The following is a 26,822-nucleotide window of genomic DNA, read 5'->3' as shown; positions in this document are numbered from 1 at the left end:
AATGTGATGAGATGATCCCTCTGTGGTGAGGCACTGTGCTGGCATTGTTCTGGATTATTTGCCTATTTGATGTGCTCCCTTGCTTCATACATTAAGCATGATTCTAAAGGTACTTTTAAAAGAAAACTTAATCTTCCACAGTTTATAGCAGATACTTGGAAATATCAGGATATACCTAACCAACAAAAGTGTGCAAATGTCAAAAACAAATCTCACAGTTAAAGTTTGGCTTTGGCCTATGTAGTACTACTTTGGCCTACAAAAGTACACACCATTTTTGAATACTCAATTCACATTTTAGTCACACTGCAGACTTACCAATTAAAGAATTCCAACTATTGTATTCATCAAAACCTCATCAATCCCCATCATATTTTTCAAATGTTAATAATCACTGCAGAAGAAACACAGTTCAATAACACAACATACACGTTTCTGATTGTTTTTTTTTTTTAACAACTATGATTGTGGAACTTGCTACACTTACTGCCAGTCTCCACACAGTTCCCACTGCTTTTGGCATTTCTCCTGAGACCTGGACTCAGATTGGGAATGAGCTCATGCTGAAGGTCAGATTCACTGACTACACTGGCTATTTTCCTCCTCGGTTTCAGCTTCAGTGACTCACAACCCTGATGTGCATCACTGAAAACAGTCCAAAACAATGCCAAATGTGGGCCAACAAGTCAGAGCAAATGGTTTGATAACTCCTCGAAAATATAATTATTTCAGTTTTATGGAGCAATAGTTTACATTCCCAAGGCCTTTCTGAGGTGCTGCGGTGCTGCGGCCACAGTGCCTGCCCAGAAGGTTCATCGATCAGCGGGATCTTGCCCGAAGGCTCGGCAGTTGACAGGACCGCGCCCGAGGGTTTGCCAATGGACGGGCGCAAGAACCCACCTGAAGGCTCATCTGTCGGGCAGGACCAGTAACCCGCCTGAAGGCTCATCAGGGCCCGCCCGAAGGCTCGCTGGTGGGCTGGGCTAGGAAGGACAGGAGACGTCGGATGTGAGGAGCTTGGGCCGGTCGGAGGTTAAATCGGAGGGCAATGCCTCTCGCGCCTTCAAGGTAGGCTGCAGGAGGCATCCCCGGGACACAAAGATGGCCTGGTGAGGAGAGGAGAGGGACGTTGGATCAAGGGAACTGCGGTAGGATCTGACCTCACACTCTGCCCTTGGGCTCACCAGGGATGTACTCTTTATTGGCGAGCTGGGTACATTTTGATTCAGGCCCCTCAGCTTCATGCCAGCCACAGCTGCTGCCTCCAGCACTGCCACATTAATTGGAGTGGAAGTGCTGAGCTTCATTACAAAGTATCAGTAGATTTTTGTTTCTTTTTCTTTAGTTGAGTCAAGCATTTTTTTGTTTAAGTTAACTGTTTAATTCATTTTTAGATAAATGTAATTTTTTTAATGACAATTGATTTTTAAAATTTTTTTTTCAATGTTGTTTCCAAATGTCAGTGATCATCCTGAAAAGGCCTTCTGACTTTCTGACCCAAAACGTCACCCATTCCTTCTATCCAGAGATGCTGCCTGTCCCGCTGAGTTACTCCAGGATTTTGTGTCTTTCATCGGTGCAAACCAGCATCTGCAGTTCCTTCCTACACATATCTTCTTAAATAGTTTAGTTTAGTTCAGCTTAGAGCTACAGCATGTCGGTGACCCATTCACACTAGTTCTATGTTACCACACTTTCTCATCCACTCCCTACATACTAGCGGCAATTTACAAAGACAAACTACAAACTACACATTTTTGAGATGTGGGAGGAAACCAAAGCACCTGGAGGAAACCCATATGGTCATGGGGGAACTTGCAAACTCCCCACACACAGCCTCAGAGGTCAGGATCGAATGCTGGTCTCTGGTACTGTGAGACAGCAACTCTATTCGCTGTGTCACTGTACCACCAGTAAGCAACCAATGCGAGTGCAACTAATTAACATCTGCCTTTTGTGATAATTTCAGGAATCTTTGGACATATAACAAAGGTCTCGTTATTCCTCGGTACTTGCTACGGCTCACACAGCACTGGTCCAAGTGGTACCAATTCCAAAGCCATTGATGAAGTCCATGCAGACCACATCAACCGCACCACCCTCATTCTCAGACACTTCCTCGAAGAATTCAATCGGATTAGTCACACAGAAGCGCCTATTAACAATGCCACGTTGTTTATTCCTGATCAATTTCTGCCTCTCCTAGATTATATAATTCTGTCCCACTGATGCTAGATTTACAGGCATGCCATTAACTGGCCGATCCCTGCGGCTCTTCTTGAATAAAGGTATCATATTTTTTGTCCTCCAGTCATCTGGCATCTCTTCTGTGGCCATAAAAGATTTGAAAATCACTGGGAAAGCCCCAGCAGTCTTCTTCCTTGCCTCCAAAAGCAGTCTATGTTACATTTCATAAGGGCCTAGGGATTTATCCACTTTAAGACTGCTGTCTTTGAATACTTTATCCTTTTCACTGGCATTTTGTTCAAGTATTCCACTACTTTCCTCCCTGACATTCCCAACTGCAATGCCCTTCTCTAATGTGAATAGAGATGAGAAGCACTTACTTAAGATCTCACCTACATCCTCATGCTACCAGTACAGATTTCTACATTTGTCCCTGATATATCCAACTCTTTTACTGATTACCCTCTTGCCTGTAATAAACTCATAAAATACGAATTTCCTTAATCATACCTGCCACTGCCATCTGATACCATTTTTTCAACCTCATATTTACTTATTTAAGAATTTCACTGCACAATCAACACTCTTGTTGGCACCAGTTGATTTTCCTGGGGGAAATTAGAACTGTGATTATTTGTTGTTTTTCTGAATAAATTAATTTTATTAGTAATATGAAATCTAATTGTTTTCTCATCATCATCCTACTAACATTTTTTTAAGTGAAGATGCAAACATTTTTATTTATGTTCGTTATTTTCGCAGACAGTAATTGCAAGAGAAAAAAAGTCCAATTAGAAGGAGTAATAGAAAACTCAAATATGGCACCACAGATTGTGAATAATTATCTCGTGAAAAATCACTTTTGGAAATCACACACGGACTTCTTGATAACTGTTAGTCGTTCATGTGTTACCTGCAGAATTCTTCCAATATTCACAAGATAATCACAGAAGGTGCTCATTTCTTCACCCTGAGTGTCTTAACTACTGGTGCCCTAAATGAGGCATCTACTTAAACTCACTCCCTTGCTCTTTTCATGTGGTCCTGTGTAATCTTTATGTTTTCAAGTAAACGGGCCTCTCCATTTGAAAATTCACAATTAAATCTGTTTCTACCAGCTTTTCATATACTGCATTCCTATCCAAAACAACACAATGGCAAAAACATTACAATTCCTCTACTTCTTTTCCCAAAGGTGTTACGTTGCACAAAGCACCATTGGAAATGTTTTTCCAATGGTAGGCTGCTTTGAACAGTAGGAAGGGACTGCAGATGCTGGTTTACACCAAAGATAGACACAAAATGCTGGAGTAACTCAGCGGGACAGGCAGCATCTCTGGAGAGAAGGAATGGGTGACATTAGAGAGCCTCTGTCAGAAACGAAGGAATAAACTCTCTTCTAAACTGCAAGATGAGAGAGGGAGCAATCACTGAAAGCTTAATAGTAGACACAATAATCCAGAAACTGCTCAATGATGGCAGTAAGAATTGTCTTTGGAAGCAATAGTGATCGGTAGAAATGTCCCTCCAGAGACTTAAGCGCATAGTCCAGACTTGAACTGTTTATGGAGTTTTTTTCTTGGACAAAATGTAAACTTATTCATCAACATAAAAGCCTTATTTATCCTTTTAGATGGGTATAAAATTTGCCATTCCATTGATATGAAAAAAAAGCAAGCAAATTCTCCTTGGTGTCTTAGCTATAATTTATTTCTAAATTTTATGATTATTGTTGACGCATTGGTCAAACTGAATACTGTTCAATCAAGTTAAATAAATTTGTCTCATTACTCATTGCCTTAGCCACCACCTGCCAGTGTGTATTTCTTTGCCTTCCAAAGTTCAGGAGATTGAGTGTCAGCATGTGATATGATTCATAAACCTGACCACTGTAGCTAGAATTCTGTGCTGAATCACGTGCTCTCATGTATCTACATATTAAAACGTACAACTTGAGTAGTTAAGGGACAGATCTGTGACAATGAACCTGTGGAGCAGATATGGTTAAAAGCTCCAAAACATAATTCAATTATTGACTTGTGTAACAGAGTCAATTATCACTCAAACCTAAAAAAGATAGGGAAACACTTTAAATTTGACGTGTAAAGAACAGTTTCAGTAAACATGATGAGAAATGCCTGAATTCCCCTTGTCCAGTCCCTTCTGACCTACTTTGGAAACACCTCACCTGGTTTTCAACACTCTTTCAGTTACTCGGCCCTCATTTTTTCAATGGACATCCAATCCCTTTATATCTCTATTCCCTATCATGATGGTCTCAGGGCCTTCTAGTTCTTTCTTGAACAGAGACCCAATCTGTTCCCCTCTACCAACACTCTCCTCCGCTTGGTGGAAAATGTCCTCACCCTCAAAACTTATCTTTTGATTCAGAAAGTCATACAGCATGGAAACAGGCCCTTCGGCCCAACTTGGATCTGCCAAGAATGCCCCATCTACACTAATCCCACCTGCCTGCACTTGGGGCATAATCTTTCTAAACCTTTCCTATCTATGTTCCTGTCCTACTGTCTTTTAAATGTGGTTATAGTGTAACCCAGACAAATCCAGACAAAAATGGCAGGTATATTTGTACCATATAAACTCAAGGAAATTACCATTTTCAATGTGACACTTAACCACTTACTCTTGACATTTGAGATAGCACAGTGGCGCAGCTGGTAGAGCTGTTGCCTCACAGCGGCAGAGACATGAGTTCAATCCTGACCTCAGATGCTGAAGTGTGCAGTGGGTCTAAGGGCCTGTTTCCATTAAATCTCTAAACTAAACAATACATTCCCCATCACCAACATCCAGGGATTATCAATGAATAGAAACTTTACTGTACCAGTCACATAAATACTGAATCTACCAGAGCACGTTAGAGTTGTATATCCTCTGACAAGTGGCTTACTTGTCGATATCCCACTATCTGCAGGGAAAAATCTGGAGTACGTAGAACAGAACAGAACAAGCAAGGGGCCTGCGGCCAACAATGATTGTGCTGAACATGATGTGTAGGAAGGAACTGCAGATGCTGCTTTAAACCGAAGATAGACATAAAATGCTGGTGTAATTCAGTGGTACAGGTCTGTTGCCGGTCCCACTGTGTTACTCCAGCGTTTTTGTGTCTATCTTCGTGCTGAACATGTGCCGTTAAACTGATCTCATCTGCCTGTACATGATCCATACCCTTCTATTCCCTGTACTTCCAGGTGCCTATCTAAAAACCAAAGATACATGAGGAACAAGATAGACCACTCCGTTGAAATCACCTATACTGAAGTGTAGTACGCAAAGGAGTGTAACGTCTGCCATTTTAGTAGGCAAAACCCGCCGTTCGCTATGCCTCTCGCAGTGTAATCAGTGTTTTGGGGGAACAGTATGTGTGATGATACCATTAAAACGCAGAATATATCTCATCTATCAATTCACTGATTTTTGTTATTTTTCTTTTAAAATGTTTCTGCAAGTTTCTGCCTACTAAAATGGCGCCATGATGTACTACGTTTTTTAGGGTCGGGTGGTCTATCTTGTTCCTCTAGTATCTTTGCTAAAAACTTCTTAAATGCCAGTGTTGTATCTGCCTCCAGCACCCCTGGCAATGCATTACAGGCCCTCACCCGTCTCCGCGTAAAAAAACTTGCCCCGTACATCTTTATTTAATTCCCCCCCTCACCATATATCTAAGCCCTCTGGTGTTGGACATTTCCACCCTGGGGAAGAGTTCTGACTGTCTATCCTATCTATGCCTCTCATCATTTTATATACTTCTATCAAGTGCCCCCACAACCATCAAAGTTCCAGAAAAAACAACCCAGTCTACCCAACCCTGTAGCTGAAACCCTCTAATTCAGGCAGCATTCTGGTAAAAATGTGGGATGGAATACTCTTCACTTGCTTGAATAAGCTTCAACAAAATTCAAGAAGCTTAATGCCAGGACAAAGTCATCTCATTAACTTGCATCCTGGTGTAACTCTCTAAACATCCACTCCTTTCACAATGAAGAAATAGAAAATGAATAGAAGAACACTGAAGGTTGATTTTAGAAGGCAACATCTGTGATATAAAAAGATCATGAACTTATTTGCAAGTAGACTAATTTTCGGCTACACACAACAGAATGCAGCGTATGCATAGGGAATAAAGGGTTTATGAATAAGCTTACTGATGAAGAAAATTCCAAAAGATATATAAAATGTCTTGTCACTGTCAGCATTACAGGTATTACCACAATCTAAATTAGATACCCTAAATTCAAAGTAACTAAACTGCAATACAAATGTTTAACATTATCTAAAAACTGAAAGGGGAAGCTCTTCTGTTTGTTATCAGAGCTGTGGAGACACGTAGTGGAGAGAAGTGTTAAATACACTTCATGTAAAATGCCAGATGAAATTTGTATTTGCTTATACAGTAGGTGTGAAAATCATCTACATTAGCCACATTATGAGAAATATTTGACCACAGCTCAAATATGTTGTCCCAAAAAATAATTCTCCCAATAAACAAGCAGTGCACTGTGTGTCAAAAATTGCTTTTGCTAATGACCTGCCACTGCAGAATTTTATTACATTTAAGGCCAAGAGATGATTTGCAATAGCCAAACTCTTATAAGTTTAGTGCATTTGGATCCCTTGCCTCCACTCACACAGTAAGGACATGAGTGGAAGAAAATAGAGAGAATATGGGCGCAGTTTGTACATTGCAAGATTGGCCATGGGGATAATGCAGTCAGCATCTGCAGTGGTTCACTTGGAAGAGGTGTTGGTAATTTGAGTGTCAGGACACTGGGGACATCACATTTATCTGCCATAGGTTGGTTGGATGAGATTGTCAGGGATGAAACTGGCTGCTTAGGAGTTTAGAATCATGATTAGAAGGGGAAAGGTCCATAATACATGGCAGCACATTCCAGATATCAACCCCTATATTTAAAAAAAAATTCAACATTGTTAAAATCCTTTTCCTATGGTAGGGTTATCAAAACCAAAAGATTTAGGTGAGAGGAAGGTTTTTTTTAATGAGGGTCTGAGGGGATAAGGTCAGGAGAAAATCTTACAAAGGTGCTGGACTGAAAGATTGTAAAAAATAAGGACAAATCAACATTGTAGGTTACCAAAAATGAAATGGCAGATGGAATTACCCAAACAAGTGTGAATGATGCACCTTGGGAGGCTGAATGTGGGGAGAGAGTACACAGTCAATGGTAAGACCCTTATCAGCATTGAAATGCAGAAGGATCTTGGAGTCTAAGTTCATAGCTTACTGAAGGTGGCAGCACAAGTAGATAGCAAGGTTTAGAAGGCATGTGGTATGCTTGCCCTCATTGCTAGGGGCATTGAATACAAGAGTCAGGAAGTCAGATGCAGCTTTAAAGAACTTTGGTTAGGCCGCATTTGGAGTATTGCATGCAGTTCTGGTCACCACATTACAGGAAAGATGTGGCTTTGGAGAGGGTGCAGAGGAGGTTTCCCAGAAGGCTGCCTGGATTAGAGGGTTTCAGCTACAGGGAAAGATTGGAAAGACTTGGATTATCTCTAGTTATCTTGAGTTATCTCTAGAATGCCAGAGGTTATGGGGACACTTGATATAGAAGTACATAAAATTATTATAGATGGGGTAGATAGTCAGATTCATTTTCCGAGGGTGGAAATGGCCAACACTAGAGGGCACAGCTACAAGGTTAGAGTGGGAAAGTTTAATGGAGATGTGTGGGGCAAGTTGGTTTACACAGAGAGTAATGGGGACCTGGAATATATTGCCTGGGGTGATGCTGGAGACAGATATGACAGTGGTGTTTAAGAGGCATATAGATAGGCACATGGAAGTGCAGGAATAGAGGGTAATGGATCATGAAAGGCAGTTGAGATCAGTTTAATTTGGCATCATGTTCGGCAAAGGGCCTGTTCCTGTGCTGTGCTGTTCAATGTTCTATGAGTCATGTCATAAAGTTATTTCTGAACAACCCACAAACCTGCAATGTGGTCATCTTCAATTTTGGAAATATCTTCTGATTTGAAAATGTTTGATGTTTACATCTGCTGTATTACTGTGAGATGGTGCTCTCTCTCTTACAAGCAGAGAGATTAAGAATGGTTGCTCTTGAGAAGAAAGTAAAAGCAGCCAGACTGAAGTGGAATTGAGTGCAGGAGTGCAGGATTGGTTTGGTAGGCAGAAAGACAGTCGAGCAGAAACAGCTGAATTTTGGTGACAAAAATATCCAAGTGTTCCTCGTTATAGTCTTTACTGAATTCAGTCAGCCAGATCTATGACACCAAACTCTCAGTCTCTTTTTTCCCCACTTGTTACTTCAAGAATGGCTCACAAAGGAACAATATAATCTGAGTAACAATGTTGTAAGAATATATTGAGAGACATGTTACAAAAAGGGGAGAAAAGAGATTTACTACTCAACAGGATAATTAGAACGGTTACACTATTATTAGCAGTAGAACCAAAACCTTCAACACCTACAACGAGAATGGTTGTAGTCCTCAGATGCATGAAAAATCATCAGACAAGCTGATTTTGATGTATATTTCTAATCCTTCATTATTGCTGGGTGCAAATCCTGCTACTCCCAACTCTTTAGTGGTGTGGTAAGATCTTCACCCAGAAGGCAGCTGCTGCCACCTTTTCAAAGACAGTTAAGAATTGAGAAACAAATAATGGTCACCCCATATTTCATAAATGAATAATTTAAAAATCTGACAAGGCAAAAGATTGATTTTATAGATTTCAATTTGTTTTGCCTCAAAATATCAAACAATTGAAGATTAATTTACACTTACTGGTGATTGTAGCTAATTGTAGTTAATCCAATTGATAGAAATGCAATTCATAGTAAATTCAATTTCCAATTCATTTTTGGTCCTGACAAATCTTTGGTGTGATTGAGGTTGTAGGGTGACATGGACAGGTTGTGTGAGTGGACAGATGCATGGCAGATGCAGTTTAATGTGGATAAGTGTGAGGTTATCCACTTTGGTGGTAAGAATAGGAAGGCAGATTATTATCTGAATGGTGTCAAGTTAGGAAAAGGGGACGTACAACAAGATCTGGGTGTCCTAGTCCATCAGTCACTGAAAGGAAGCATGCAGGTACAGCAGGCAGTGAAGAAAGCCAATGGAATGTTGGCCTTCATAACAAGAGGAGTTGAGTATAGGAGCAAAGAGGTCCTTCTGCAGTTGTACAGGGCCCTAGTGAGACCGCACCTGGAGTACTGTGTGCAGTTTTGGTCTCCAAATTTGAGGAAGGATATTCTTGCTATTGAGGGCTGCAGCGTAGGTTTACTATGTTAATTCCCAGAATGGCGGGACTGTCCTATGTTGAAAGACTGGAGCGGCTAGGCTTGTATACACTGGAATTTAGAAGGCTGAGAGGGGATTTTATCGAAACATATAAGATTATTAAGGGGTTGGACACGTTAGAGGCAGGAAACATGTTCCCAATGTTGGGGGAGTCCAGAACCAGGGGCCACAGTTCAAGAATAAGGGGTAGTCCATTTAGAACGGAGATGAGGAAAATCTTTTTCAGTCAGAGAATTGTAAATCTGTGGAATTCTCTGCCTCAGAAGGCAGTGGAGGCCAATTCTCCGAATGCATTCAAGAGAGAGCTTGATAGAGCTCTTAAGGATAGTGGAGTCAAGGGGTATGGGGAGAAGGCAGGAACAGGGTGCCGATTGAGAATGATCAGCCATGATCACATTGAATGGTGGTGCTGGCTCGAAGGGCCAAATGGCCTACTCCTGCCCCTATTGTCTATTGATTTCCCCAATTTGGAAGAGTTATCATGCATAGATATTGTTAAATAGGAATTTCAGGCTCACTGAGCCTAACTTTCAAACATTTCAACTGTATTTCTGTCTGAAATTTTAGCTCTGATTAATGGTGTCGATCAACCTTACACTAAGATATTTTCACGAATTAATGCTTAGCCAAAACTGGTGTGAATTTATACATCCACGGAACTATAAAAAACTATAACATTTAATTTGTCCCAACAATGAAAATTGATGTTTGCCTGTTGATGCCAAAGCCAGGAGTATCAATGAAGGAGTTCATCCAGGCAAAAAATAAATTTGTTCATAATAACTTCAACCAAATTAAAGTTCCCAACTATTTCCTTGGGTTAGATTTCAACCTGCATTGGATTTCACGATAATATGCATCTAGTGTCCAGGAAAGTCATATTCCAGTATGTTAACAAGAAGGATGTAATTCAATTCTGGTTTGGCTCCAAAGTGTGCAACATCAGATTGTCTGTAAATGTAATTTGCAAGTAAACAAACCTGAACCCAAACTGGAATAGAAGACTTGCCAAAAATAGATTTTGCCAGTCATGTGAAATATTGAGATGAATGGATTCCTGTTAATCTTCATCCCATATTTCATCAAATTTGATAAATTCCACCAAAATGTATTTTCTCCATAAGCACCAAAAAAAAAGCAAATATTAGTTAGAACACGAAACCTGCCATGTAAAATAGATGAAGTAAAATCCACAAATTCTTTAACAATGTAATTAGATACATATAATACAATGCAAAAATAAATGTATATAAAGCACAGAGCGTTTAAAATGGTGGACAGCCGTGAAGAACTGAAAATGCAGAAGTGAAAGAAAAAGGGAAACTTATGAAAGTGAAGAGTGAGCATGAAAACAATTAGCAAGAAAAATCAAAGAAAGTACAAAGATGGCATCTACAAATGTAAACAACAAGAGGAAACTATGGAATGATTAAATTCGATTCCATCAACCATTCCTCAGACCATCTGATCTGTTAGGCAGGTCGGCTGAGGAATGGTTGATGGAATTTAATACTGAGAAAAATGAGGTGTTGTATTTTGGGAAGTCTAATGTGGGCAGGGCCTACACAGTGAATGGTAGGGCTCTGAGGAGTGTTGTAGAGTAGAGGGATCTAGGAGTGCAGGTACATTGTTCCTTGAAAGTTGAGCCACAGGGAGACAGGATGGTCAAAAAGTCTTTTGGCACATTGGCCTTCATCAGTCAGGGTATTCAGTATAGAAGTTGGGAGGTTATGTTGCAGTCATATAAGACGTTGGTGAGGCCACATTTAGAGTACTGTGTTCAGTTTTGGTCACCATGTTTTATAGGAAAGCTTATAGTTGTCAAGCTTGAAAGAGTGCAGAGAAGATTTACGAGAATGTTGACAGGGCTCGAGGGCCTGAGTTTTAGGGAGAGGTTGAGCAGGCTAGGACTTTATTCCTTGGAGCACTGGCGGATGAGGGGTGATCTTATAGAGGTGTACAAAATCATGAGAGGAATAGATTGGGTAAACGCACAGAGTGTTTGGGGAATCGAGAACCAGAGGACATGGGTTTAAGGTGAGGGGAGAAAGATTTAATAGGAACCTGAGGGGTAGCTTTTTTACACAAAGGGTGGTGGGTGTATGGAACAAGCTACCGGAGGAGATAGTTGAGGCAGGTACGATTGCAACATTGAAAAAGTATTTGGACAGGTACAGGGATAGTTTAGATTTAGAGGGATATGGGCCAAGCGCACGCAGGTGGGATTAGTGGAGATGGGACATGTTGGTCTGCATGGGCGAGTTGGGCCAAGGGGCCTGTTTCCACTTTGTATGACTCTATGATTAGAGTCTATCACGGGCCAAAGGAGGATGCTGCAAGGTGAAATGTACAAGATCATGAGTGGCATGGATAAAGTGAACGCTCAGTCTGTTTTCCCCAGAGTGGAGGGTTCTTAAACTGGGGAGCATAGGCTTCAGGTGAGAGGGAAGAGATTTAAGAAGGATCTCAGGGCAACTTTTTTCACTCAGAGGATAGACCTCAACTGAAATAACCTCCAAGAGGAAGCTACTGAAGCAGATACAAATATGACTTTCAAAAGACACGGACAAATATAAGGATAGGACAGGTTTGGCCAGTTGCAGGCAAACGGGACTAGCCCAGAACTTGTTTTCTCTCCTTCATAGTTCTGATGAAGGGTCTTCAACCTAAATTTTTAATTCTGTTCCTCTTTCCACCAAGATTTTCCAATATTTTCTGTTTTTATTTCAGACGGCGAAGGTCTGTTCGGTTGGGAACTGGAACCCAGAGAGGTGTGAGGTCCAACAAAGCAAGAGAATATCTACCAAATATTTAGTAATATGGATAAAGAAATGGACTTTAGTAAGCATGTCTACAAATCCTTAATAATAGAGGAGGAAGCTGAAGGAAGCCTTAATTAGAACATCATAAATGATTGAGTGAAGAAATGGAATAAATAGAAGAACTCTTTATATAAACGTGCATCGATTGTGAAAACAGATTGTCCTATGCTGGAACGTTCTGTGATTCTAAAGTATTCAGGACACCCTCTTCATTCAATAATGAAACCAATGAGCATAGAAAGTTTGCTTATGCACGCACATTTCTAATCCAAGTTATTTGCTCTACTAGCTGTTGGAAGGCAAGCAGCAGCTGTCTGCAACTTAGTTCAGTCTAGAGATAAAGCATGGAAACAGGCCCTTCGGCCCACCGAGACTGCACCGACCAGCGATCCCCACACACTAACACTATCCTACACACACTAGGGACAATTTACAATTATGCTAAGCCAATTAATCTACAAACCTGTACATCTTTGGAGTGTGGGAGGAGACTGGAGATCCTGGAGAAAGCCCACGCAAGTCACCGGGAGAACGTACAAACTCTGTACAGACAGCACCTGTAGTCAGGATAGAACCCGGGTCTCTGGCGCTGTAAAGCAGCAACTCTACCGCTGCGCTACCGTGCCACCTTGGAGCTGAAGCTGCAGAATATGGCATTTTCTTACATTACTCGGTTCATAAAACATATTAATGGTCAAACCATTCATGTTCGGTAGGTATTCTGTCAGTCCAGCGACAGTACTTTTCCTGATGATAGGGTGGCAGAGTGGCACAGCAGATAATGCTGCTGCCTCTCAGCTCCGGCAACCCAAGTTTGATCCTCACCACCAATGCTGTCTGTGTGAAGTTTGCCCGTTCACACTATTTTCCTGCAGGTTACCACTGATCTTACCATTTTTTTCTCATATCCCGTGTTGACAGCTGATATGTGAATCTGGGGGGAGGGGGGGGGGGATTTAATGGGTCTGTTAGAGAGAATGAGTTACGTGAAAACAAGTGAAGGAATGGGATTACTCTGTCAGCCTGTTAGGCCAGTGGTCTTCCTTTACATCGTAAGAATATACAAATTAAAAAATTAACTAATTTACTACAGTAGTGCCACATATGTAAAATGTACCATTCAGCAGCTATATCAGATGTATCCATTATGAATTTAAGTGGAAAGCCGAAAAGTTCCATCATAATTCCAGCAGAGTCTGTCACAAAACGATAAGGAAATAATTTAGCGGATTACCACTGATTCTGGAATTCCAAGATTCACTCGGCAGAAACGCAATCATTTACAAGGCATATATTGTTAAGGGACAGACAGTTATGGTGGCAGAGAATCCCCATAACAGCAATAGTCTGAGCCGCAGAAGAATAATCAATTAAAAATATTAAATTTGGGCATTTAAAGAGAGTCTGTGTTCCAGTCACTATTTTGAATGTTTATTTTTTCAGCATGAAAAATGACCAAATAATCAAAGTTAAAGGCATAGGTGTTATTTATTACATTTTTTCCAACTATCAGTCTACAATATGTTTTATGCTCCACGTGATTGAACCGAGATGTTAAATAGATTCCAAAACGTGATCGATTTTGTGCACTATGGATTTTGGACAATGAGACTTTCAGTTCTGTGTTTGTGTGCATGACATGTCTGCCACGAAGCAAGCAGAACATGCATGGGTGACATCAGTCCAAGATCCACGTCCAATTGCTCGCTACGCTGTGAAATTTAATCACAAAGATATATGTAATCCAGAGCACCAAATGAGTGAATTATTAAACTCAATAATTACGTGAGTCTCAACTGAAGGAGCAGACATGAAAGGCCTCTTCATTGAGTTAAGAGCATCTATACTGATGATCCTTTAGACCTTAGAGATACAGCGCGGAAAAAGGCCCAGCAAGCCGAACATACTAGGGACATTTTTACAATTTTAACCAAAGTCAATAAACCTCCAAATCTGTATGACTTTGGAGTGCAGGAGGAAACCGGCGTACCCAAAGAAAACCCATGCAGTCACAGGAACAATGTACAAACTCTGTACGGACAGAAAACGTAGTCAGGATTGATCCTGGATCTCTGGAGCTGTAAGGCAACAACTTTATCACTGCGGTACTGTGCTACCTCATATGCAACTTTGAGTTTCAGACTAAAAACCATGGCAAGACATCGCCCTTGACAGATCCAGAGGCTAACATTGATCCAGAAGAAAGCAGTTCTCATAGGCAGGAATACTCCTTGCATCTGCATTGTTTAAAACAAATCCTGGATATTAATCAGTGATTAAATTGCAGGAGAGATCGATTCATTCCACAAGGCTGAAAACTGATTGAAGGCAGGTTGTGAATCTACACCACGTTACTACTGCATATTCTAGATACTTAGGAAGTGGTGCAACTTGGCTTCCAACCAACATAGAGGCAGAAGGAATGATGGCAAAGGAAGGACTGACTTGCCTAAGAAGCAAGTCTGGCTTGATGGACTAGCCAGCAACTTCCTTCAGCCATGTTCCCTCCCCCAATATTGGAGGCTATATTTTCTAAGTCAGTAATGACAGAGATGTATCAACCTTCTCTGGACAAAGCCCAAGTAACACATCCATGCCAGGACTCAATTGCCTAGGGAAATGAGCCACTGGGTCATTCCAGACAGATGTTTACTAGTTTTCAGTTTGAAACTCACTGCTGCATTATCATAGGTGCTCTAAAGGAGATGGCTAATTGTTGTTTCTCCTTAGGTACAGACCAGATTGAACGACGTGTTTGTGAATTTTCCCAGATTTCAGGTTACCTTAAGCTTGGTACTCTGGGCTTCAAATCTGAATCAACAGCTCATCATGAATAATAAACCCTTTCACTCCCTGAATATAAAGATCATGTATGACCAGCCACAAAAAAAATCCCATTGTCAATCCATGACATATTTGTCCTGAGGCAGCCAGCTGTACACAACATATTTTAGCTGGTACATTAGATAAACAAGCCTCATTTGGAAAACACACAACAGGCTGCAGATGCTGGAATCTGGAGCAAAAAACAAACTGCTGGAGGAACTCATTAAGTTCCTCCAGCACTTTGCTTTTTGCTGCTACAATTTTCCTTCGGTCCTCATTCCAAGTTGTGCTTGAGAGCAGAATACAATCAGAGTCATGGCATAAGAGCAGGTCAATGGAGAGTGCTATCGAGATCCTAAGATGGGACTGCGCTACTCAGAAAGTACACCAATTATCATGTATCATCGCCATCTGCTAAAAGCTACGTATATCGAATATCTGCAGCCTATCCTCACAGCAGTCCTGTGTCCACCTATCAAGATAGAATTAGCATAGGCAAGTACTTAAAGGTGGGCATGAACGCAGTTGAGCAAGGACCAATTTGTGTGCTGTATGATTCTTAGACTCCTTGAGATCCCACAATCTCTTTCAGCTTGTAATTCTATCCAAAGGAATCGTTTGTTCATCCTATCCTTGGCAATACTCAACCATCAGCAATAAAGTCAGAGACGAGAAAAGCTTAGTCAGTACTTGTTGGTCTAATTGCTTGCACCACTTTAAATGGCATTGGTTAAATTGAATATGTCACTCTTCATTTGCTCAACTGAACTGATTCTATAATAGTTGAGTTACCAACACAGAACTTTGCAAGCCACCTCTGTGAAAGAAGCTATTGCGCATTATCTCTATTCTCTCTCATGTCAACCAACTTTCTAAAATACGTACGATCAGTCAATAATTTTCTTTAATTATCAGAGGTAAAATGTTTGCAAACTAAAGGGCCTGTCCCACTTTAGGCGATTTTAAGGCGACTGCTGGTGACTAGGCTGTCGCCGACAGTTCGCCGGGTGTCGTGGGCATGATCGTGAGGAATCTTCCAAGAATCGTAGTGGATCTCAGCGCATCGCTGAGAAATCATCCTGAGTGAAATTTCTCGGCGACAGCTGGCTTGTCGCTAGGTATCGTTGCTTATTGCGGGCGCTGTCACCTGCTGTCCCCAGGTTTGCTAGTTTCTCTTAGATGCATTTAGAAGCACATTATATTAAAATAAGTAAAGTCATTTCAAAATACCAGAAAATGCTTGTGTTTAACCAATTTATTTACCGTCAGGAAATTTGACAGGTAGATTGGAGGCGACAGTTTGACGGTCAGGTAAGCGTGGGAATTTCACGATGTTTATGGCCATCAGCCATTACATTTAAAATGGGCTCCCAACCCAGATATGCAACCCAGAAACCGGATATGCATCTCCCGTACATTTTCAAAGAATGCCCACACACTTTTCACAAAAATCCACTTAACCACTTTTAAAATATATATTTTTAATACAGCTATTAGTAAACTGGAAGTAAATCCAGTTTATGCCTTGTTACAGTGATGCTTGGTTTTTAAGTAACCCATACAAGATGTTATAGTTCAAAACTCTCAAGTACTTACCGACTTGTCAGTGATTTCAGCGAAAATTAGGACGCCGGAGAAGCATTGACAGTGTGGGAATTTTGCGATGTTTCCGAAGACGCTGTAATCTCGACCTGACTCGGCATTGTCATGGTCATTGTCGTCGGGTAAAAGAAAAGTTTGGCGATCTGCTACGACTTTGACAGTCACTGGCAGTCGCCTTAAAATTGCCTAAAGTGGGACAGGCCCTTAAGAGCTTAGAGCATGTTTTCAGTAAATACATATAAATAGCATTTGTTGCTCTATCAACTCTTCGAAATTTCAGTCAGATCCATCAGAGATAGTCTTCTTATTTCGTCGATCTTTGCTGACTTTAATTAATTACTGTCCTTAGCTAGTGTAAGAAAATAACTGCAAATGCTGGTACAAATTGAAGGTATTTATTCACAAAATGCTGGAGTAACTCAGCAGGTCAGGCAGCATCTCAGGAGAGAAGGAATGGGTGACGTTTCGGGTCGAGACCCTTCTTTTGGCTGAGGACAGTTCTTCAGACAGACTGTCCTTAGTTATCAACCCCAATAATAATCTGGCAATAGATCCTGCTAGTTTATTAATATCACTATTTTTCATCTCTCATATATCTTAAATAGTACAATAATAATAGTGAAATGACATTCACATAATCCTCATTTCCAATCTAAATGAATTAAATGATTCCCAAATTGAGGAAATTTTGCAATTAGGGCATCTGAACATTCTCACCTAATTCCTTCTAAAGCCTAGGATAAACACCATCTAGTTCTGGGAATCGGTCCCTCTTTTAATTTTATGAGCTGTCTGTCCTGATTCAAAATTAGTTTCTTTCGAACACTGGTGTAAAATAATGACAGTTATCAGTTTTTATGGGTGTTGGTGATCACAATGTTCCTGACTGGCATTTTTTCCAAGATTGTACTAATTTTGATATTTCTTGCAAATTCTTATCGTATTTGTTCTTCACAGTTCTTATTATATGATTTGTTTCCTTTTGTCTTCTTTGTATTTCTCATAGTTACCTGCTAGATTTTGCAGTTGCATATGCTTTATTTTCTGTTTGTTTTATGCTAACCATGTTATTCTGGAGGACATGGGGACTTTGTCCCTTTGGAGTGTGAATTATGTACACACTCTTTGTGAATCTCCAGTAATCTTTGCTTTTTGTGGTTAACATAAAATATAGAGCAGCACAGCACGGGAACAGGCCCTGTGGGCCACAATATCTGTGCTGAACATGATGCCATGCCCAACTCATATATGCCTGCACATAATCCGTATACCACCATTCCCTGCATATCCATGTGCCTGTCCAAAAGTCTCCTAAATGCTCTTAAATCATATCTGCCCCCACCACCACCTCTGGCAGTCAATTCGAGGCATTGACCACCTGACTGTCTATCCTATCTATGCCTCGCATAAACTTTATATACTTCTATCAGGTCTCCCTTCAACCTCCAACATTCCAGAGAAAACAAACCAAGTCTGTCCATCCTCTCCCCAGAGCAAATACCCCCTAATGCATGCATCATTCTGGTTAATCCTGGTCAGTGAAGGCAAGCATAAAATATGGATTATTTACCACTCTTGTGATGCCACTTTCAGGGAGTTATGGACTTGGAACCCAAGAACACTCTGTACATCAATGCTGTTAAGGATCTTGCCATTCATTGTATATTTTCCCTTCATATCCAAAATCCCAAAGTGCTACACCTCACATTTACTTGGATTAAACTCCATCTGCTATTTCTCTGCTAATTTATGTTGCTGTTATAGGCACTAACTAATTAATTCAATTGAACAAATTCTGCACTGAGTAGAGATGTTTAATTTTTCCAAAATCATGATAGCTCTCTTACATGTATATTAGTAATAGCTATTAGATATAATGAATGCTGTTAGTTATATGTTCCTAGGCTATTAAGCAATTAACTAAATTAGGCTCATTTTACTCATTAATAAAATCGATATGTCCTACCTTCTTATTGTACTTTTCTGGATAAAATGTTGCTACTAAATTTTAACCAGACCAAACCAAAGAAATTTACCACCCTTTGCTTAAATGAACCTAAATCTTCCTGCAAAAACATGTTAATGTTTCTAAGTACTCAGGCAGCACAAGTAGCATAGCTGGTAGAGCTGCTGCCTCATGGTGCCAGAGTCCCAGGCTCAGTCTGGATCTCGGGTGCTGCCCGTGTGGAATTTGCACGCTCTCCTTGTGACCGTGTGGATTCCTGCAGGTGCTTTAGTTACCTCCCACACTTCAAAGACATGAGGCTTTTCAGGTTATTTACATTGTAAATTGCCCCAAGTGTGTAGGGAGTGGATGAGAAAGTGGGATAACATAGTGAGCGTGTGATTGATGGTCAGCTTGGTCACGGTGGGCTGAAGGACCTGCTTTCATGCTATATCACTAAAAAAATTGTCTGATCTCAGTATTTGTACATTCTGCTATTTTGCAGGTGGTATCGGAAAATCTGTGCCCATTCCCTGTAGCCTTTTCAATAAATTCTCCATAAAATGCTCATCTTTGGCAATATTCTCTCTTATGCTATTTATCTATTATCGTTCTTGCTATCATTCTTAATCACAAAGGCACACATCAATTTTTTTTGTTTCCTATTGACTTCATAACCTGGGAACATTTAATTGCCAGTCCTTGCAGCTGTCTCGGGAATGATCATGTTGTTCCTACACTGGCAATTCAACATATTCTTTGTGCTCTACATAAAACTGAAATTCATGGAACTGAAAGCATGTCTGTCTGAAAATAGAAAACAGTGAATAGATATAATAGGTTGACCCAGCAAAATATTTTCCAAAGCCGGAGGGTATAGTCATAAAATCAGAAAGTTGTACAGCTCAGAAAAGGGCTTTTCAATCCATCACATTTCAGCCGATCATTTTGCCCAGCTACAATAATCCCATTGGCCCGTATTAGGTATGTATCCTTCTATGCCTGGCCTATTTAAGCCATCTGTCTAAATGTCTCTTAAAGCATCTCCTCTAGAGGTGAGTTCCAGATATCAACTACTCTCTGTACAAATCTAACTTTCCCCTCAAATCCCTTTAAACCTCCTTCCTCTCACCTTATACTTATGACCACTTATTTTTGATAACATGGGAAAAGGTTTCTGACTGAGTACCTTATCTCTGCCTCTTATAATTTTATATATCTCTCTCTGGTCACCCCGCAACCTTCAGGGAAACAAACCCACACTATCCAATCTCTCCCCACATGTAAAGTTCTCTAATCCAGGCAACATGCTGGCGAATCCCCTCTGAACTCTTTAACACAATTATATTCTTCCTACTGTATGGCAATTAGAACTGTACACAATACTCCAGCTTTGGTCTAACCAGCGTTCGTTCAGTAGCAACATATTGTCCCGACTTTTATATTCTATGCTCTGATTCATATTCCTTCTTCATCAACCAATATACTTGTATTGCCACTTTCGGGGTACCATGGACTTGAACCCCAAGGTCTGTCTCTTCATTAACTTTCCTTTGCACCCTACAATTTACTGTCAAAGTCCTACTGTTATTTAAATTACATCACCTCACATCTTTCAGGATTAAATTCCATCTGTCAATTCTCTGAACAACTTTCCATCGTCTCCTGCTGTTGCCTTAGACAACCATTCTTGCTTTCCATAGAATCAATGACTATCGTGTCATCCAGAAACATACCTGTCTTACTTCCTACACCTCATATCTCCAAGTTTCTAATAAATATCACAAACAAAGGTTAGAGCACCAATCCCTGCAGAATACCTCTAGTCATAGACTTCTAATAATAAAAACATCTTTCCACAACCAGAGACCTTCCATCACCAAGCCAATTTTGGATCCAATTAGACAGCTCGCCTTAAATCAACCTTATGGACCAGCCCAGCATGCCGAACTTTGTCAATCTATAATAATGTCAGTGATATCTAGACATTTACAAAATAATATGGCAATAGTATGGATAGGAAAGGTTTGACGGGATAAGGGTCAATTGCGGGCAAATGGGACTAGCTTAGATGGGGCATCTTGGTTGGCGTGGATGGGCAGGGCTGAAGGGCTGTTTCTGTATGGCTCTATGAGGAAGAAACCAATGTCTATGGTGTGTATTTGGATTTTCAGAAGGCATTCCCTCAGGTCTCATAAAGGAGGTTGCTGAAATATGTTAAAGGTCATGAAATATGGGGAAATATAGAATCACGAATTGAGCATTGGTCAACAGACAGAAAACAAATAGAAATACATGAGGCCTTCTGAGGTTTGGTGACTAGTTGTGACAATTGTTTGAGCCCAAACATTCACAGTCTATATCAATGATGTGGCTGAAGGGACCAAATGTAATGTTTCAAGATTTCCAATATACAAAACTAAATAGGAATGTGTGATGATAAGGATGCAAGGAGGCTTGGAGAGAATATGTATTCAAGCTCAATGAGAGGGCAACAACATAGCAGATGGCGTTGAAAATGGTAAAAACATAATGTAGAAACAATAGAGATATTTAGAATGTTTTTTTAAAATGGTGAAATATTGTGGATTATTTACTTGGGCATCCTTGTGTGTATGTCACTTAAAGCTAACATATACTGTAGATGTAGCATGCAGTTAGAAAATAAAGTAGTACATTGGCCTCATCCCATGAGGATGTGAATACAAGATTAAAAATGTTTTCAATTTGTGTACAGTTTTGATCTCCACATTAAAAAGAATGTACTTGTTACCAAGGGAGTATAGCAAAGATTCATGATTGCAGGAATGGCGGGTGTGCCATATGATAAAAAATTGTGTGGGCTACTCTTCTATTCTTTGGAAGATTGAGAGACTACCTCACTGAAACTTCTTTGAGCCCATCAGGTTAGATACTGGAAGGAAGATTCTCATGGTTGAGGAGGCCAGAATTAGAGATTACAATCTCAAAATAAGAGGTAGATCATTTAAGGCAGATGTAACAAGAACATTTCATCAGAGGCTGGTTAATCTTTTGGAATTCTTTACTTGAAGTATTGTGGAGGCACCAGCATTGACTTCATTCAAAACTGAAATCAATCCCTGAAAGGGAGTGCTTAGGAAGAGAAGACACACTGGATGCCTCCCACCACCTGATTGATAACAGGCAGTCTTGGAAGTCTATCCTGCCTAGTCAAACCGCATGTCAAAAACCTCGGCATGATATTTGACTCTGCATTAAAATTTGATAAGCAAGTCAACGCTGTGGTAAAAGCCAGCTTCTTCCAACTTCGAACCATAGCTAAAATCAAACCTTTCCTCCAATTCGACGACACAGAAAAAAATCATTCACGCTTTCATTTCCTCCCACCTAGACTACTGCAACTCCCTATACACTGGGATCAGCCAATCTTCCCTGTCCCGCCTGCAACTGGTCCAAAACGCCGCAGCGAGACTCCTGACGGGTACCCGTAAAAGGGACCACATCACCCCGATTCTGGCCTCTCTCCACTGGCTCCCTGTACGGTACAGAATCAACTTCAAGCTCCTCCTATTCACGTATAAAGCCCTAAATGGACACTCCCCCCCCCTACATCAAAAATCTTCTAACCCCCCTCTCTAACTCCAGGTCCCTCAGATCGGCCGACTTGGGGCTATTCACTATCCCGCGGTCTAGGCTTAAACTCAGGGGTGACCGCGCTTTTGCGGTTGCAGCTCCTAGACTGTGGAACAGCATCCCTCTCCCCATCAGAACTGCCCCCTCCATCGACTCCTTTAAGTCCAGGCTCAAAACATATTTCTACTCCCTAGCGTTTGAGGCTCATTGAGGAGGCGCTGTGAACTGTTTGCGTGCTACTGTATGTTTTCATTTTTTTTTCTATTGGAACCTAATCAAATGTACAGCACTTTGGTCAACGTGGGTTGTTTTTAAATGTGCTATACAAATAAAATTGACTTGACTTGACTTGACCTGCAGTGGCATAGAATACAAGAGCAGGAAAGCCTTGGTACAAATTTATAAAACATTGGTTGGCCACAACTAGAATATTATGCATAGTTTTGCTCGATACACTACAGGAAGAATGTGATTGCACCAGAGAAGGTGGAGAGAACATTCACCAAGAAGTTGGCTGAGACAAATGCTTCAGTTATGAGGAGGGACTGAATGAAGCCACGTTTGTTCAACTTGGAGCACAGGAGGTTGTGAGGGGACAATGGAAGTGCACAAAACTATCAGAGACACAGATAAATAGTATTGATAGATAGTAAAGGCATATTTCCCCTTGGCAGAAATGTCTGAGAATAGCGGGTGTAGATTTAAGGTGAGGACTAAGTTATAAAGGATAGACCTCTGGAAGGGTTTTCCAGTGATGGTTGAAATATGCTGTCTGAAAAGGTAATAGAGGTAGATTCTCTCACAAACATGCAAGAAACATTCGAAGCAGCATATGAATCACCCAGGCTACAGACCAGTGCTGGTAAATGTGATTAACACAGATAGGTTAGCATAGTCAGCATAGAAAGAGAAGGCAAATGGGATGCCCACCTTCAATAACCACACCTTGAAATACAAGAGCATGGACATTCAGCAAGGACATGGTGGGCTGAAGGGCCTATTTCTGTGCTGAGGGGTCCTATTGTAAATGCTCTAATTCTATAATAGATTTCTGGGTATCAGAGGGATCAAAAGATATGGGATTTAGGAACATGGTGTTGATACAATTGGCCCGATAATGAAGTTGATCTTATGAAAGGTGAAGCAGCTTCAAAGCACTATTGGCCATTTCCTGCTCCTATTATGTTTATAAGGGGATTGAAGGCAGTATTGACAATCCCTCCTGTCTCACATAGATGATGAGACTGTAGTAACAATATCAGCTGTGACTCAAGTGGTAACATTTTCATTGCCAGAGTTGGATTGCTTTGAGTTCAAGTCCCACTCCAGAGACTTCAGCACAAATATCCAGACTGGCACTTCAGAGGGAGTCTTACAGAAGCATTTACAGAGGGTCCTGTACAGTACTTAGGTTATTCCCAGGGTATTATTTTGTAACAAAACAAATAAATGATCTTTGGTATCATTGCCAAAACTATTCCTTCAACCATAATTTCCAAAATATCTTATTGGAGAGTATCACTCTGCATTTTGTGAAAGATTACTGTATGTAAGATGGCTACTGATACACTTCAAAATTACTTCATTAGCAGCAGTGTTTTTTGATATCTACAAAGTGCTTCATAAATGCAAACCTTTACATTTATATTTACTGGTTCTTGACCTTTATGGATTTATCCTGCTTTTAGTGGACAGGATATTGATAATTAGGCTATTTTGCATTTGGTCACTTAGCTTCACAAAGAACATTGTAGTTATATTCTTATGTCCCCCCCCCCCCCCCCACCCCCACCCCCACCCACCCCCCGTCCCCCCCACCTGCCTTGATAATAACGATAGAGCAAATATGCCAGCCAAAAGATCTTAATGCATGCCCTATTTTCACATACAGCTCTTCAGAAAATGAAATCATCTGCGCCTGCATGTAGCAAGACCTAGATAATATTACACTGTGGCCTGGTAATTGGCAAGATACATTTGCACCACAGAAGAATCAGGAAATGATCATCTAAAGCAAGTAAGAATTTAAACATATATCTTTGACAGTCAATAGCATTACCATTACCAAGTCCCCCACCATTGGCTAGAAATACAACTGGCTCAGCCACACAAACACTGTGACAATGAGCGCAGGTAAGAAGCTGGATTTCCTATTGCAGTAACTTACCTCTTGACTCCTCAAAGTTTTTCCATAATTTATGGTGCACTGATTAGGATTGTGATGGAAAACCTTCTAAATATCCAGATGATGCAGCTCCAACAAATCTTTAAGCAGCTTGATATTGTCCAGGTAAATGCCACCCACTTCCTTGTATTCCACCTATGTCTCCAAAACATTTAATTTCCCCACCATCGAAATGCCATTGTTGCAGCCACTAAAAATGAACAGTAGCAGGTGATTGGGAAAAACCACCATGGGTACGTTTCCTTTCAAATCATAAGTCATTCTAATCTTAGAGATTCGCACAAAATTATGGCATATCAGGAGTCCATTTGACCACCCACTTTTTGGTCACTCTGCTATAGAAAAAGGTGCCATTAAGCTGGAAAGCTTACAGAGAAGTACAGAGAAGATTTATGAAGATATTGTCAGGACTTGTGGAAATGGAGAAGTTGGGTAGGCTAGGACTATTACTTGGTGCTCAGGGGACTGAGAGGTTATCTTCTAGAGGTGCATAAAATCATGAGGGGAGTAGATAAGGTGAATGTACAGAGTCTTTTATCCAGGGTAGAGGAATCAGCAACCAGAGGATATAGGTTTAAGGTGAGAGGGGAAAGAGAGGAAAATGCTGTTATAGGAACCTGAGGGGCAACTTCACACAGAGAGTATATGGACAAATTGTCAGAGAAAATCGTGGAGGCAGGTCCTATAACAGCATTTAAAAGATACTCGGACAGGTACATGGACAGGAAAGGTTTAGAGGGATACGGGCCAAAAGGCCCAGTCAATTTCTCTTCATAAATATTAGTCTCTAGCCTTAGCACCATCTTTACACCCGCCCTCCATGTCATCCCTCTCTGCACATACAGTACAATATGCTTAATAAAAGATACTATGTATGTGGTGCAGGTTCTAATGTGTTTCATATGTAGGACAGGTTCACTTTTCGCACAGCTTGCCCAAGCCTTTTCAGTTGCAACCCAAACTTGAATCAAGCTCGTAAACACATGTTTCCAAACATTTAATTTTATGATCAGAAAATTACTCACAGAACACACAGGGATCCTTTAACAAGCAAAAATGTATGCTTTTAAAAAAAGACAAGAAATATGCGGCTGTTACCTCACTTCTGGTTTTGGTAATCCTGTCACATCGCATTCAAGTTGGATTCTGCTACCCTCTGCTGCTTCCCTGCTCTTCAGTCGCTGGCTGAATCGTGGTGGATCTCCTTTGGTGTCTTCAATAGACAAATGCTTTGACTGAACTTCATTGTTTTCAGCTTCTATTGTAATTTTTTCAGTAGAAGCTGAGAGAACTGGAGCCTGTGCTATTTCTTCAGATTCTTGCTTTGGTATGCTTTCATCACACACTTGTGCAGAAAATGGAACGTGTGCCCTTTCCCTCTCATCAACAGACCAATTTGAATGTTGAGTTCGTGAACGAGACTTTGCCTGTGCCCTACTTCGAGAGCTTTTACAGGTTCTAGATTTAATTAGTTTTGAACTGTTTGTTTTAAAGAGCGAAGATAACTCCTCAATGAAATCTGCAGCTTTACTCAAGTAATCTTTTTTGGACTCACTTTCTGTACTGCAAGGAGTGGTCTTTGGTTGCTTTTTTAATTCTTTGAAAATTTCTTTAGAGCTGCTGGGGCTCCTGCTGAAATTCTCACACTGATAAGAAATGTTATTAGATTTCTCTGAGGAACCTTTCGATTCTGAAACTTTTTTGTTCCCAGATGGTTTGCAAATGTCAGAAGAATCTTTGTTGGGGATGTTTAAATTGATCTGCTTTTCATCTTTGTTCACTTCATGTGAGCATAGGTCAATAGCTTGCTGAGCCAAATTTACACTTTTGTCCAATTCTTCCTGGCTCAAAAATGCAGACAGGTCAGGAGATTCATCCTGACCATCTAAATCCTGGGAATCCCCGGATTTACTGCCACAATGAGAATGCTGTGAGAGACCTTCTAATCGGCTTTTCTCGCCATGCTCTTGTTGTATTCGGACTTCAGCTAAATAACTCTCCCTCAGAAGCTGAGTTATGGAAATGGTGGCTTCGCAGTTATCTTCTTGCATTCTATCATGAATAAGAAAAATCCAAGTTATACTTTCAGTTTCTGCTGTAATAATCGAATGTTGTTAAGTGAACCAAAAACCCTTTAAATTTATGCTATCTTTACAAATGCACATGCAACATGTTATCATTAGGCATGTACCAGTCTTTTGTTTGGATCTCTTTAACATTAACCTAATGGAGCATTCACAAACTAACATGAGGTGAGGTGGAATCTAATTACGCAGTTTTGCTACGGACTTCACTGAAAGAGAGAAAGTGAACACATCAGCAGAGAATT

At 40.6% G+C, this 26,822-nt stretch overlaps 1 protein-coding gene across 2 annotated transcripts in view; it reads right to left on the bottom strand.

Annotated features, from left to right (window-relative positions):
• Nucleotides 1-26,822, bottom strand: part of mypn (myopalladin) — a 123,271-nt gene that overhangs the window by 89,995 nt on the left and 6,454 nt on the right. For both annotated transcript variants that reach the window (XM_078412775.1, XM_078412776.1), the window contains exon 2: nucleotides 25,592-26,545. In XM_078412775.1, coding sequence (XP_078268901.1) covers nucleotides 25,592-26,544 — 953 coding nt within the window. In that variant the 5' untranslated portion in view covers nucleotide 26,545. The remainder of the gene's footprint in view (nucleotides 1-25,591; nucleotides 26,546-26,822) is intronic.

Source organism: Rhinoraja longicauda, chromosome 16, assembly GCF_053455715.1.
Source record: "Rhinoraja longicauda isolate Sanriku21f chromosome 16, sRhiLon1.1, whole genome shotgun sequence".
NCBI classification, from domain to species: Eukaryota; Metazoa; Chordata; class Chondrichthyes; order Rajiformes; family Arhynchobatidae; genus Rhinoraja; species Rhinoraja longicauda.
The sequence above is the reverse complement of the archived record's forward strand: the minus strand, read 5'-3'. Positions and strand labels throughout refer to the sequence as shown.